This window comes from Ciconia boyciana, chromosome 3, assembly GCF_034638445.1.
Source record: "Ciconia boyciana chromosome 3, ASM3463844v1, whole genome shotgun sequence".
Taxonomy (NCBI): domain Eukaryota; kingdom Metazoa; phylum Chordata; class Aves; order Ciconiiformes; family Ciconiidae; genus Ciconia; species Ciconia boyciana.
In genome coordinates, this window is record NC_132936.1 from 115336006 (window position 1) to 115349343 (window position 13338).

Consider the following 13338-nt stretch of genomic DNA (forward strand, 5'->3'; position numbering starts at 1 on the left):
CGCGGCAGTGGGCGTGCGTGGGTGGTCTCGCTGGGGCCCAGGCCCTCCGCAGCGGCTCAGCCAGAAGTGTCAGGAGTGCTGGGGTGTGCTGGGAGCGCCCGTCAGGGCTGGCCCCCAGCCCTTGCGCTGATGCTGTCTCTGGCAGGCCAGAGCCAGCTGGGCTGGGAGTGCACGAAGCCCCGGCGGTTGCAGTGGACGTGGCTGGGCCATGCTGAACTGCAGTTTGGAGACTGCGTCCTCCACGTGTCCACGCTGCAGATGTACATCCTGCTGTGCTTCAACAGCGCTGAGGTAGGAGCTGGGGTTGCGGGAGGGTGAGGGAGGCAGCGGATGCTGGAGTGTAGCAGGGCCATGTCCTCCCTTCCGGTGGCATCTCCAGTGGTGTCTGGGGCACAGGCCCCCGCCTTGTTTGGCTGGGCATGTGGCTGGTGGGTCTTGGCTGGCCACTCCCTCCCCGTGCCCTCCTGCAGGAGGTGGCTGTGGAGGCCCTGCTGCAGGCTACGGGGCTCCCTGCTGACCTGGTGCACCACGCGCTGACACCGCTGACCCACAGCGAGGGCGTCCTGGTGTGGAGCTGCATGCCGGGAGGTGAGTGTGGGGCTGGGGCATCCCTGGGGAGGTGCTGGTCTAAGCCCCAAGTGGGTGCTGGGGTAGGGGTTGCATGAGCGTGTAGGGGAAACAAGTGGGTTGGGGTGAGTCTGCCTGTGAGTGCCCGGGGCGCAGGTCTGTGTGTCAAGTTGGGGCCTGAGGCTGTGTGTAGGGCTGGGGGTGCTGTGTGGGGCTAGGGCTTGGGGCCGTGCATGGGGTGTGGGTCAGCGTGGGTGGCTGGGTCTCAGGTCTGTGTGTGGGGTTGTGCGTGTGGCTGTTGCTTGGGGCCGTGTGTGGGGTCAGGGATGGGGCTGACAGCTGTGCGGGCAGCAGTGGGAGGCCCAGGGTTGGGTCCAACAGCCCCACGTGTGTCCTGGGGCTCCTTCAGGGCCCAGCTCGGGGCTTGGCTGACCCTGGGCCGGGTGCTAGCTCCAGGTGCACTGCGGCTGAACCAGGCAGCCCTGGCCCATGCCTCTGGCCGCCACCTGAGGCTGCTGCCCCGGCAGAGGTACCTGCGGGCGGAGAGGGCTGAGCTCAGCGCCCTGGAAAGGAAGAGGAACATCCTCTGCTGCCTCATCACCCGCATCCTCAAGGTGGAGAAGCAGCTCCACATTGACAACCTGGTGTTTAGGGTATGGAGGGCTTGAGGGGAGAGAGGGGCCACCTGGATGCTGTGGCACACTGCAGTGTGGGGTTCCCTTGCTGCTGTAGGTGATTGATGCCTGTCAGAAGGGTGAGTTGAGTCCAGGGCTGCAGTTCCTGAGCTTCTGCTGCCACAGCGTGGATGTGCTGTCCTGTGTCCTGCACCTGCTGAACCAGGGCTATCTCCGGCGCCAGGAGGAGAGGCCTCATGTCTTGGAATACATCTCTGCTGAGCCCACAACACCTCTTGGGGGCCAGGCACAGATGGTTTTCCAGAGCAGGCCACCAGAGGCATCTCCGGATGAGGACAGCATAGACTGCCTATATTGGTAGGAATGCATGTCACCAGGTGTTGGAGGGGTGTGCATCTCCACCCTGTATGGACATGACACGTTTCTCCATGCCAGGTTGAATCCTGGCATAGGCAGGTCAGAAGAGTTTCTCATGGCAATGCTGCAGGTGCCAATGGGGCACACACTTAGTCCAGAGGAGGCGAAGCTGCTCATGAACCAGACAGTACAACAGGTCCAGGATACTTTGAGCATCCCAGATGATGTTGCTCGGCACCTCCTCATGCACTGCAGGTGGAATGTGGATTTCCTGATCCAGTACTATGTGGAGAACCGTGAGGCCCTGCTCATCTCCTCGGGGCTGCAAGTGCAGGATGCCCAGCCCCCCCCAAGCCCAGGAACCCACTGCCCAGTCTGTGTGAACCAGCTGTGTCCCACTGAGAAGCCACCAACCCTCTGCTGCATGCACTACTGTTGCAAGGTGAAGGTCCTGCGGTCTTTGGCTCCTGTAACTTGGTAGGGAATTGCTGCTGCCTAGTTGGTTGGCTTTGTCTGAAGCTGTTACCATGTAATTTTCACAGAGGTCATACATTCTCTTTTCTCAGCTCCCTTTGTTGTGATCCTTCAGCTCCTGATTAGTCTGTTCCTGCTTTTGTGCTTTTGAGTACTTATCAATGGTTTGTGGGGGTTTTGTGCACCCTCTCCGGGGGAGGGGGGGGGGGGCTTCCAGGGTCACATGACCCAGGAGGTGCAGCTCCTCTTTAGCTCTCATCTCTCCTCTTTTGCCTTCACAGCCCTGTTGGAGTGAGTATCTCACGACTCGCATTGAACAGAACATGGTTGTCAGTTGCACCTGTCCCATATCTGAGTGCCATGCACAGCCAACTACAGCCTTCATTTGTTCCATTGTTTCCTCCGAGGAGATTATAGCCAAGGTGAAGTAGGAGAGGTGGTTACTGGGTGTCCAAGCTCTGTTTCATTTTGGTCAGCACTAGCAGATAATCTTGCTGCTGATTTTCCCCTTCCCATTACTAAGACTGGCAGTGTGATAATTGAGGCAGACCAGATTTCTGCCCAGTGGTGTCTGTTTTCTCTAATCATGGTCAATACCAGCTATTCAGGAAAGCATAACATCAGCAAAAGACCACAGTGATATTTCCTCTAAACGTGTCTCCAGCAAACAACATTTCAGGTGCATCCTTAGTTGAGGACCGGGTGAGAGCTGTGGTAGCAACTCATGACAAGTATCCTCCACTGGTGTGCTGGAAGCAATTGTAAAATCTAGGACAAAGAAGAGAAAACATTTTAGCAATTTCATTTTATCACTGCATCAGTGACCCCAACGTCCTTTCTCTTCCATCAGTCTCTGGCTTTGAGCACCTCAGGTTTTTGTGAAGATGACAGAGTTACCACATCAGACTTAATCTTCACTCTAATTAAGTCTGTGTGGGTCTACAGACATCTCTAAACCAGGCTTCCTGAGTGCTGCTCACCTTAGTCCTCAGTTAGCAGGGAGCAGCAGGAGCTGCTTGTTCTGAGGCAGAAGCTACTTTTTCTGCCTATTCTTTCAGTTTTTAGTTATTACTTAGAGCTGAATGCCTTCCTCACCTAACAGCAGAGCTGTGACTGTTGCATGACAGACTCTTTTTGTTAATTGCTGGACAGAACAGGTGTCTCATCTGTTTTCCACTGCTCTGTTGTTTGACAGGTCTCCACCAGCAATTGTTTCTCCAAAAATATTCTCTTCCTTTTCCAGCTCATTACTGTCATTATGATCCTGTGTGAACAGTCATAAGGAGAAACGAACAGTACTCATAAAGACTGCTCTATCTTATAATTTTTCTTTAAGCTTGCAAACTGGCAACCAAAATGGGCAAGGCTACAGACAAGCATTTCCTTCGATGTATCTTTTGTATCTTGTTGTATGTTGTATCTTGTATCTAGTGCATGTATCTGTGCAGTTAATTCTTACTGGCTTTGCAAATCCTGTAGTCACACCTGTCTGAGAGCAGGATTTAATATCCTGTTGCTATGGCTATTTTATAAAAAAAGAATATTATTGCAGATCAACATAAATTGCAGCCAATTTTAACAAGTTGCTCTGATGCTCTCACTGAAATGTTATCTGTTTCCCTGTTTGCTCAGTAAGTGGTATGGCTGGAGCGTTAATGCCTCATGCAGAGTCACACATACAGTCATAGAATAATTTAGGTTGCAATAATCTGTAGAGGTCTCTGGTCCAACCTTGTGCTCAAAATAGCCAGATTATTGTGTGAAGATCTAATGCTGAAGTTAAAACACACTGCTCCAGGTTCAGTCTTCTCTGCATCTTACATTTAGGTAGCTTTAGGCAGTGGTAAGATCCCCTTCTGCTGCCTTCTCCCCATGCTGAACAAAGCCAGCTCTCTTAACCTCCCCTCATACATTCTGTGCTCCAGCCCCTGACTGTCTTGGTGGCCTGTGGATGACATTTTCTCTAGTCTGTTAATGTCTGTCTTGTACTTGGGAGCCCAAACTGTTCCCAGTATCCAATTGTGTCACCAGTGCCAAATAGCTGTGAGAAATCCCTTCCCTTGCGTGCTGGTTGCACTCTTGCTAATACAAGAATATTTGAATTTAAACTTTTAATGCTGTATTTCTACAAAACATAAATCCTGTCATGTTTCTGAAAGAGGTTTTCTTTCAACCTTGTTTCCCTCAAGTTCCTTGAGAGTCTGTTCTTCAGAAGTGGTCTTCCATTCTGCCCCCAGGGATTCTTTGCTGGGAATCTTGCCATAGGCTCTATACCTGGATTAACTTCAGCATGTGCAAAGGTTCTTCTAAAATCTGTTGGTCAGTGTCATGTGGTACTTGGCAACTTCTTGATTGTACCTGGCTAGTTTTCTTCCCAGACCTTAATTGGATGCTTGTTCCCCCTCCTTTTAGTCTTCCTGAGAGCAGCTCTTTCTCTTATGGTTCGAGTAGGAACCCTAGATCCACTTCAGCAGTTGCATCTCTGTCTCCTCCTCATCAAGAAAACAAGATAAAGCAAAACTCCAGACATCAGATGTTGTGAAATTCAGCCTCTGTGAAGGCTGTGATTTGGTGCTGTCTACTGACTCAAGTACCCATTTATCTCTCTGGGTACTGGTGTCTGGGCAGAAACGATCACATCGCTTATCAACAGGATGACAACAGACACAGATGTTGACTCTCTTTGAGAAGAATGAAGTGGCTTTGTTGAGACTTTGCCTCCACCAGGCATTTTGCCATAACACAGGCTGACATCCTTGCAGCCAGTCAGTGCACACTCTCTGGTTTAGGTTGCCCGAGAGAGAGAATGAACAAGAGAGAATACACGAGAGAGAGAAATGAATGAGAGCCTCGTGTGAGCCCTTCAGTGCTCAGGGCTTGCACCTTTTCTCTCTAGTGCTTGTTGTGACCTGTATTGTCCTTTCTGTGCCTGGTGGCTTTAGAGTAGCTCTCTAGTTATGCAAAAGTCTCTGCAGGAAGGCTGTGAAGACTACAGGATTTCTTCTGAACTTCCTCTAGCTTTGTGTATGTTTGCACAGTCCCTACACTACAGTAACCGAGCATAGAAAACTAAGCTACTACATGCAGTGTAGTTGCATCCCTGGGTCCCTGCCTGAACAGTCCCTTATTGATAACCAATTTGCCTTGTCCTCTGCAGTAATGTCTAGAGGCTGTGGGCAAAGCGAACCTCCTTCCCCTTTGCACATCATGTAACTAAGCAAAAGTCTGCTGAGGAACTTAAAATCAGAAAAAGTTAAAAAGAGCACCTGATAGCTTTCTATGTTGAGATGATTGGCTTGGTGGACGACGGGAGATGTTAATTTATCTCAGCTTTAGTAAGGCTTTCTACACCATCATCCACAACATCCTCATAGAATAAAACTGATGAAGTGCAAGCTGGATGAGTGGACAGTGAGATGGCCTGCTGAGCTCAAAGGGTTATGATCAATGGCAGAAAGCTCAGCTGGAGGCCAGTCACTAGTGGTGTAACCCAGAGGTTGATACTAAGGTTAACATTGTTTAACACCTTCATTGATGACGTGGATGATGGGACCAGGTGCACCTTGAGCAAATTTATAGATGGGAGGTCTGGTTGATGCTCCAGACAGTTGTGCTGCCATTCAGAGGGACCTCAACAGACTAGAGAACTTGGCAAACAAGAATATCATTAAGTTCAACAAAGGGAAATGCCAAGTCCTGCTCCTGGGGTGGAATAACCCAATGCAACAGTATGTGCTGGGGGCCAACCATCTGGAAAGCAGCCCTGCAGAAAACAAAAATGGAATCATGGTGGACAACAAGTTGAACATAAGCCAACAGTGTGCCCTTGTGGCTAAGAACATCCACTAGCATCTTAGGTTGAATTAGGAAGAGCATTGACAGCAGGCTGGGGAAGGTGATACTTCCCCTCTACCCAGTGCTGGTGAGACCACATCTGGAATACTATGTCCATTTCTGGGCTCACCAGCACAAGAAAGACATGGACATACTAGGGAGAATCCAGCAAAAGGCCACAAAGATGATTTAGATTTTGGAACACCTCTACGAGAAGCTGAGAGAGCTGGGTTTGTTTAGCATGGAGAAGAGAAGGCTCAGGTGGATCTTATCAACATGTGTAATACACAAATGGGATTAAGGAGCTAGATTCTTCTTGGTGATATCCAGTGAAAGGACAAGAGGCAGTGAGCACTAATTTAAATACAAAGAATTCCATTTAAACATAAGAATACTTTTTTTTTTTAAACAGTAAGGGTAATAGGACATTGGAACAGGTTGGGCAGAGAGGCTTGTAGTCTTTATCCTTGCATATGCTCAAAACCCAACTGGACATGGTCCTGAGCAACCCTGCTTTTGAGCTGGAGGGGTTGGACTAGTTTGTATCTCCACATGTGCCTTCCAACCTCAGCTATTCTGTGATTATATGAAACAGCCTCCAGATATGACACAAGGGGTGGGGAATTTACACAAAGGGAATGAAAGAGTAAACTAACTTAGTGCTGTTTTGTTGTGAACAGTTGTTCAGTCAGATGAAGAGCCCAGAAGCACCAGACCCCAGTTGTAAAGCCTAACCATGCAGCTTCTCTGCCTTAAATCTCCTTTCCTGGCTTCTTATTACAGTATGAAAAAGCCCTCCTTAGAGGCTATGTTGAGTGTTGCTCCAACCTGACATGGTGCACCAACCCTCAGGGCTGTGATCAGATCCTCCTTAAGAATGGACTTGGTTATGGGGCAGCCTGTTCCAAGTGCTCCTGGATATCCTGCTTCAACTGCAACTTCCCAGAGGTGAGGCTGAGCTGAATCATAGGCAATACTGTCTTGGGTTTGGCACGCACCATTTTGCTTTTGTGTGGTTGACTGGCTCTCTCTTTCAGGCCCATTATCCTGCCAGCTGCAGCCACATGTCTCAGTGGGTGGATGACGATGGGTATTATGAGGGAATGACAAGTGAAGCCCAAAGCAAACATCTGGCTAAGCTCATTTCGAAGCACTGCCCAAGCTGCCAGGCTCAGATAGAGAAAAATGAGGGGTGCCTGCAGTGAGTATCCATTTTTCTTTGCTACTGGAGACAGGAGAGGGCAAAGACATACAGTTAGGTCCATTGTGCTTTTTTTTTTTTTGGCTGTGGAGTAAAAGTTATAGCAGGTCTGTTTTATAGTTTCAGAGGAATGAGTGATTGCCTTTAATTCCTAGGAAAAGCAAAATGTTCCCCAGCATTCAGAGTTAAATCCATTGATAGCTCTGTAGTAGAACCACAACTCATTTTGCAGCACCTTTTTGTAGCGCACTCTTGTCTGCTCTCAGAATCTGCTGTAGACATACAGAGATACAGGTTAGGGGAGTGGATATCTCAGCATCATGTTTCCTTTCATGTTCACCTATTCCTGTAACTTTAAGCAATTTTCTTTTAACTGCCTCTTTTGAATTGGCTTGGATCTCTGGCAGCTTTTTACACGATAGGGGGGTTACCTCCAGCTTTGAAGCCAGGGCTTAGGAGTTGCCATTTGTTTCTTTCTTTCACTGGCACAGCCCTTAGTGCCCAGCTGTGATTTGTCCCCATGTGTTGTGTGTAGCCCTAGGGCTGTGCAGTGCCTTTCTGCACTGTGGAGTACTGCATTACTGAGGGAAGAGGTGAGGTACTCATGTGGATCTTGGTTCAAACTGTGGAATGCTTAGTTCACCCTTCAAGTACTTGGTAAGTTCGTACTGTGAGATCTTGCTGCCAATTTACCCAGCTCGTTTTTGGAGGTACAATGACTGGTTTTAAGTATTATCTGCTTCCAGCAAAGGCTTTAAAAAATACATGCAGGGAAATGCTGTATGAATACTGAGTGAATGGGCATGACTGGGTCACGCGCTCCAGCCCTATGATATAGGGGAGCACTGGGAGGAACTGCCTGCAAGTGGCTTTTAGGACTGAGTGATTCCCATTGTTCTTCTCTTACCATGCAGTATGACGTGTGCAAAGTGTAATCATGGCTTCTGTTGGCGTTGCCTCAAGCCCTGGCGGCCGACTCATAAGGATTATTACAACTGCTCCGCTATGGTGAGTGGATTGCTATATCCCAGTGATTCATGCTTGTGTTCAGATGCACCTGGTCTCTCAGAGAGAGGGTGAGGATCTCCACTTGTGGCCTTTACTCTGGACTTTGTGCACTTGCCAGTAATATTGATAGTATTGTCAAAGTCTGTATGTGTGGTAGCCATTTCCAGGCAACCCTAGTACTTGAGGGAAGTTGCTACAGGTTACTTCTACCTTTCCTTTCAGGTTAGTAAAGCAGCTTGGCAGGAGAAGCGTTTTCAGGATTACAATGAGAGATGCACCTTTCATCATCATGCAAAGGTAAGGCCTCCTCCTGCCTTTGCAGATGCTGACTCTGTTGCCTTAGCCCTGGTGAGCAGGACAATTACTATTGTGTCTCAATGTATTTCACCTGAAGCTGAGAATCAGGCTTCGGATCCAGGTGGGGACACCTGGTCATTTCACCCTTGCTCTGGCGTAATGGGTAGTTCTTGGCCTGCTTTCTTCTACCAAGCCTGTTGTGGAAACTGAACACCTAACTTGTGTTCACGTACTCAAACTGATGCAGTACTTGGAAGCAATGGTGACTGAAGGCTGAACTCTGTGTAGAGATGAGATACTGTAAAAGGTTGAAGTGATGGCACAGTAGAGATGTCATAGCTGGATGCAGTAAATGCTCTCCTGCTGCCTGCATTGTCTGGGATGGCACTTCAGGATACTTAGCAATTATCTCTGTGGAAGGTGCTATTTTTTTGATCTTGTGGAGCTTGACATAAACTTTTTTTCTGTCTCCTGTGGTTATTGCAGGAATTTGCTATAAGTCTGAGGAACAGGGTTTATTCCATCAGTGAGATGCCAAAAATTAGGACTTTGACCTTTGTTCTTGATGCCTGCAAAGTGCTAGAACAGGCACGGAAGGTAAGGCTGGATTCTATTCTATTGGTGCGTTTTATGCCTTTCTTAAAGTGAGGAAACGCCAGCCTTGCTGTACTCCAAACAAGGGGAGACAGAAAAAGCTTGAGGGGAGGAATAGCATGAGGACAGGGGAAGAGCTCCTGTCTGCCTTTCCCTTGCTCTGAGTTGGGCTCTGTCTGCAGTGTTCCTCACAGTCAGGTCATAGGATTTGGAGCTTAGCTCAAGTTGACACCATGGAATCAACACAAGGATCTATATTTAGGGTTTTCATATACTGGGTTTGGTTCATTCTAATTTGAAATGCCCCAGTGATGGTACTTACCTTTTGAAAGCTCTCCTGATGCTGTGTTACAGTTAGGAAGTCCCTCTTGATGCTCATGTTATGATTTTTCTTTCTTAACTTCGTTTCACGAGCCATAGGTGTGTTGGGAGCACTGAGTTACCTACTGCATGCCCTGATAGCCACATTATGAAGGATTTGCAGTGCAGCCACTGGATGTGTGCAGTAAGCCTGTGACAGCATAGGCCTGCAATGTCTTCTGTCCCCTGAAACATAGGAAGGAGGTGGGAATTGCCTTTGCAGTCTTGCCTTTGCAATATATACCTTGTTTGTGCAGGCAGACCTGATTTTGAGAGAGGCATGTGGAACAAGGGTGTCTGACCCTGTTTTGTCTTTTCAGTATGGTAGCCCCTGTGTTTGCCAGGTTACATATCACTGTAGCTTGCTGCTGATGGCTTTTCTGGCCCATTTCTTTAAATCAAAACAGTGATCTTGTTTCCTGCTGGGTGCCTGGATGGCTTTAAGGGTTATTAATTCATAATAGGAGTTTGTCACTTGTAGAAATGCCTTTGTTGTGGGCTCTTGGTGCTGTATAGCAGCATGTCTGCTTCCCTTTAGGCTCAGTTCTCTCAGTTCATTGCCACTTGAGTTCAACCTGGGCTGCCCAGCAATGTGTAGATTCTGTGTGCTGGCTGTTGACTCGCTGCCTGCTGGTCAGTCACACTTGTTAAGCATTTACAATCTGTGTTCTTGTGATGGATTGCAGGTGGGAACAATCAGTTATTTCAGACTTCAGTACAAAATAATTACACATTCATTTCCAGTTCTACAAGTAGCTCTAGGTAGCCTGGCACTGCTGTCACTTGGCATAATGGTTCACTGGGCTATTGCCACAGACCAGAAGCACTGCCAGGATTCTCTCAGCCACTGATATGTAATGAAGTCTGGAAGGGTTTGATGCTACTCTGTTCTTGCCCACTCTGAATATGAATGCTTACAGCATGATCTGTACTGCTCCAGGTGCTGGCCTACTCCTGTGTGTACAGCTACTATAACCAGGACACTGAGAGCATTGATATTGTGGAACAGCAGACTGAGAGCCTAGAGCTGCATACTAATGCTCTGCAGATCCTTCTGGGTAAGTCCCCCAGCCTCTCCAAAGTAGAGACTAGCATTCCCAGCTGTCTGGTTCAAAGGGTGGCAGCTCTGTAGAGGGGCAATAGCATACACACCAGCACCCAGCTGGGCTCTCTTGCTTCTCCCAGCCCACTTTTGCCTTCTTGGTGTCATTTCTGGGAAGTCCACTGAAGCAGTTTGGCTGCTGGTGGAGAGTGATGCAGTAAGGAGCAACATGTTCCCTTCTGAAAGAGGAATGTATGTGCATAGGAGACCTAAGTAGCTGTGACTGGCTTCATAATCAGAGCCAAGGGACTCAGTCTCTGCTTAAGAGTGTGGGAAGGAGCGTGACTTTGTTGGCCTTGAATTGCAGAGGAAACCCTGCTGCAGTACCAGGACCTGGCCTCTTCTCTTCAGCTCCTGAAAGCAGAGCATTTCAGTGCTGGTTTGGAATTGGTACACCAGATCAAGGAGCGTCTCTTTGCAATTCTCTGGCACTCCACACAGGTGAAGTCCATATGCCTGTTAGTGGCTTGTCTTGCTCTGGTCTAGTTTGATCTTGGGCAAAGCTAGAAAGGGGCTTGATCAGCTGAGGGGATAGCCTCTCAGTGCTGTGTGTATGTAGGGAAAGGGTTTGCAGCACAAAATATACCTCAAATCGCATATTGTGCCTCTCTTCTGGTTGTTCTTCCATGCTAGCAGGATTTCCACGTTGGGCTCCAGACTTTGGCAGATCCTGGTCAGAGAAAGGTGAAACTCTCAAATGTGCCTACTTCATCCCCTGCCTGTATAGGGTGAGTTTTTGTAGCGCGGTAACAAGGAAAGGTGGGTGAGTGCAGGCAAAAAGCAGGTGACTAGAGTTTTCTCCTGTGCTTGCTGACATACAAAAGAGTTAATAACAGATACTGATTACTTGCATCCTGTGTTGTGGTTTGAGATAACAATGTAAGTGACGTGGTGGTGTAGGGAGACCAGCAAAACCTCCGCTTGCTATGCAGCTATGGTCAAGAAAGCTCCATTACTGGCAGACCCAATTTATGGAAGTTGCTCTCCCTGGACTCTCTTGAGTTTCTGTAGAGTGTCACGTTCTTTCTTCAGAGGTCTATCAGACATCTAGGAGGTGTCTAGATGAGAGAAGCAAGAACAATAACATACATGGGGGGAGGTGGAAGGGCCTGACATTTATTTTAAGAAGGGAATTGAGAAGGGATGACACAGCTGTAAAATAGTGTGTTGAGAGGTGAAATGGATGGTTTGTTGTTTCCCTGTCCTAGAATACTGAGCTGGTAGGTGTTAAGTATGATTGGAAGGTGCTGGGTTCGTAACAAAGTCCATTCCTGTACGACACACTGTTTAAACAAAGAAACACAACTGGCATCTGCTATCCCAGTGTGACCAATCCCCTCTGACAGCTGCTGTGTTTCCAGGAGCTAAACAGGGTGCCGAGTGTTGCAAGAAAGAATGACAACTGAGTCAAGAGACACTCTGTTTCAGAGCAGGGTTTCTGGTCTCCTTGGAATGAGGCTGAGACACCAGAGCTGGTAGCAGACTGCAGCTTGTTGGCCCAGTCACACGTGGCGCTCTGACACAGCCCTGTGCTGCATGCATGGATAAGGCCATTTAATCACCTTTTCCTAGGTGCACCTGCATGGCTGCTGTGTCCTTGAGGCATGACTTTGGATGGGGATGCTGAGGTGATGGTAGTAGGGAGGACAAGGGTGGTGTGGGGCTGGGTTGTGGTTGCTGCTCACAGCCAGGGCTCTGCTCTGATGCTCTCCTCCTCAATAGGCCAAAACGTACCATCTTGTGTGGCTCCCCCAACACAGATGAAGGTGGCAAAGAGGTTGAAGATGAGGAGTATGAACCGCAGTGGCAGGAAGACTATGATGACGATGACGACCTTGATGAAGACAACTTTCTGTTCGATGAGGAGTCAGATAACCTTGATTGTGACTCCTACTTTGATGATGATGATGCCTATGACTAGAAGTGGGCTGTCACCCAGCCTGCCAGCCTGGACCTCTGCCTCTACTCTGTCTCAACCAGTTTGTATTAGTGTCTTTCCTCAAAGACAGTGAGAAGCTCTCAAGCAGAACAAAGAGACATTTCCTCTGGGGGCTACTTGCTCAGTGACTCCCCTTTAATATGCAGAAACATTGCTCTGGACAGATGGGCTGTGATACTGTGGCCACGTCTCTCAGAAAGACATCTCCTCGCCTTTCTCCATTGTCTCCATTTCTGTCCATAGGTATCTAATTGAGTTAGAAAGTCACAGTCCAGCTGCAAAGTGAGGACTGCTTGCCACCTGTTAAAGGAGTGTTCAGTGTCCTTGGGCATGCTCTCCCCAAGGACTGGGCATAGGTGAGTGTGGCATGTGTGCTAGCATGGCACTGTCTAATCCAGCCAGTGTCTAGAAACACTGTAAAGCAGTCAAGTCAAAGCCTCCCATCTGGAGCTGGTGGGATTCCCTCCAGAGCCACAGATGGATGTGGTTCAGTGCATTCCTGTAGTTGAGGGGGACAGCTTTTTTGCTGTTTGTTGGAGGAGTTGTCTTCTCTGCTATGAAGCAGGATGGGCTGCTATGAGTGGCACAAGTTTGCAGGACTGTTTTTAAGTGTATAAATGTATGCACGCACACACACACATATATATGAGATATATATATGCGCAGAGGTTGTTCAGATAATACTTTATCTTTGCAAAAAAGAAAACCCTGAGGAACAAGGGTTGAAAAAAGTTCTGTTTAAAAAAGAAACAGTTTTCTTCTAGCACAAGCCTCCTTGTTGTCTATGGGGAACATGGGTGTGAAGGGAGAGCAGGACATTCTTGCGTGAGGAGGATGTGACCTGGATGTGCTCATCCCAGGAGTTATTTGTGAAATTGGTGTGGGTTTGGTATCCTCACCCAGGCCACGCGGTCTGCCCTGCAAAGTGGCTTTTCCTTCCTGGGCAGTTTGGGGAACAGTAAGAGGTATG

The 13338-nt window shown here is 48.4% G+C and overlaps 1 protein-coding gene across 1 annotated transcript in view; it reads left to right on the plus strand.

The window, feature by feature from the left end:
• CUL9 (cullin 9) overlaps positions 1–13125 on the plus strand; it is a 36340-nt gene extending 23215 nt beyond the window's left edge. The window contains 15 exon segments of the mRNA XM_072857200.1: positions 146–291; positions 471–588; positions 1018–1220; positions 1300–1559; positions 1638–2001; positions 2315–2455; positions 6651–6815; positions 6905–7068; positions 7983–8076; positions 8299–8373; positions 8860–8970; positions 10268–10385; positions 10737–10870; positions 11063–11157; positions 12152–13125. Coding sequence (XP_072713301.1) covers positions 146–291; positions 471–588; positions 1018–1220; positions 1300–1559; positions 1638–2001; positions 2315–2455; positions 6651–6815; positions 6905–7068; positions 7983–8076; positions 8299–8373; positions 8860–8970; positions 10268–10385; positions 10737–10870; positions 11063–11157; positions 12152–12350 — 2387 coding nt within the window. The 3' untranslated portion in view covers positions 12351–13125.
• The last annotated feature ends 213 nt before the right edge of the window (positions 13126–13338 follow it).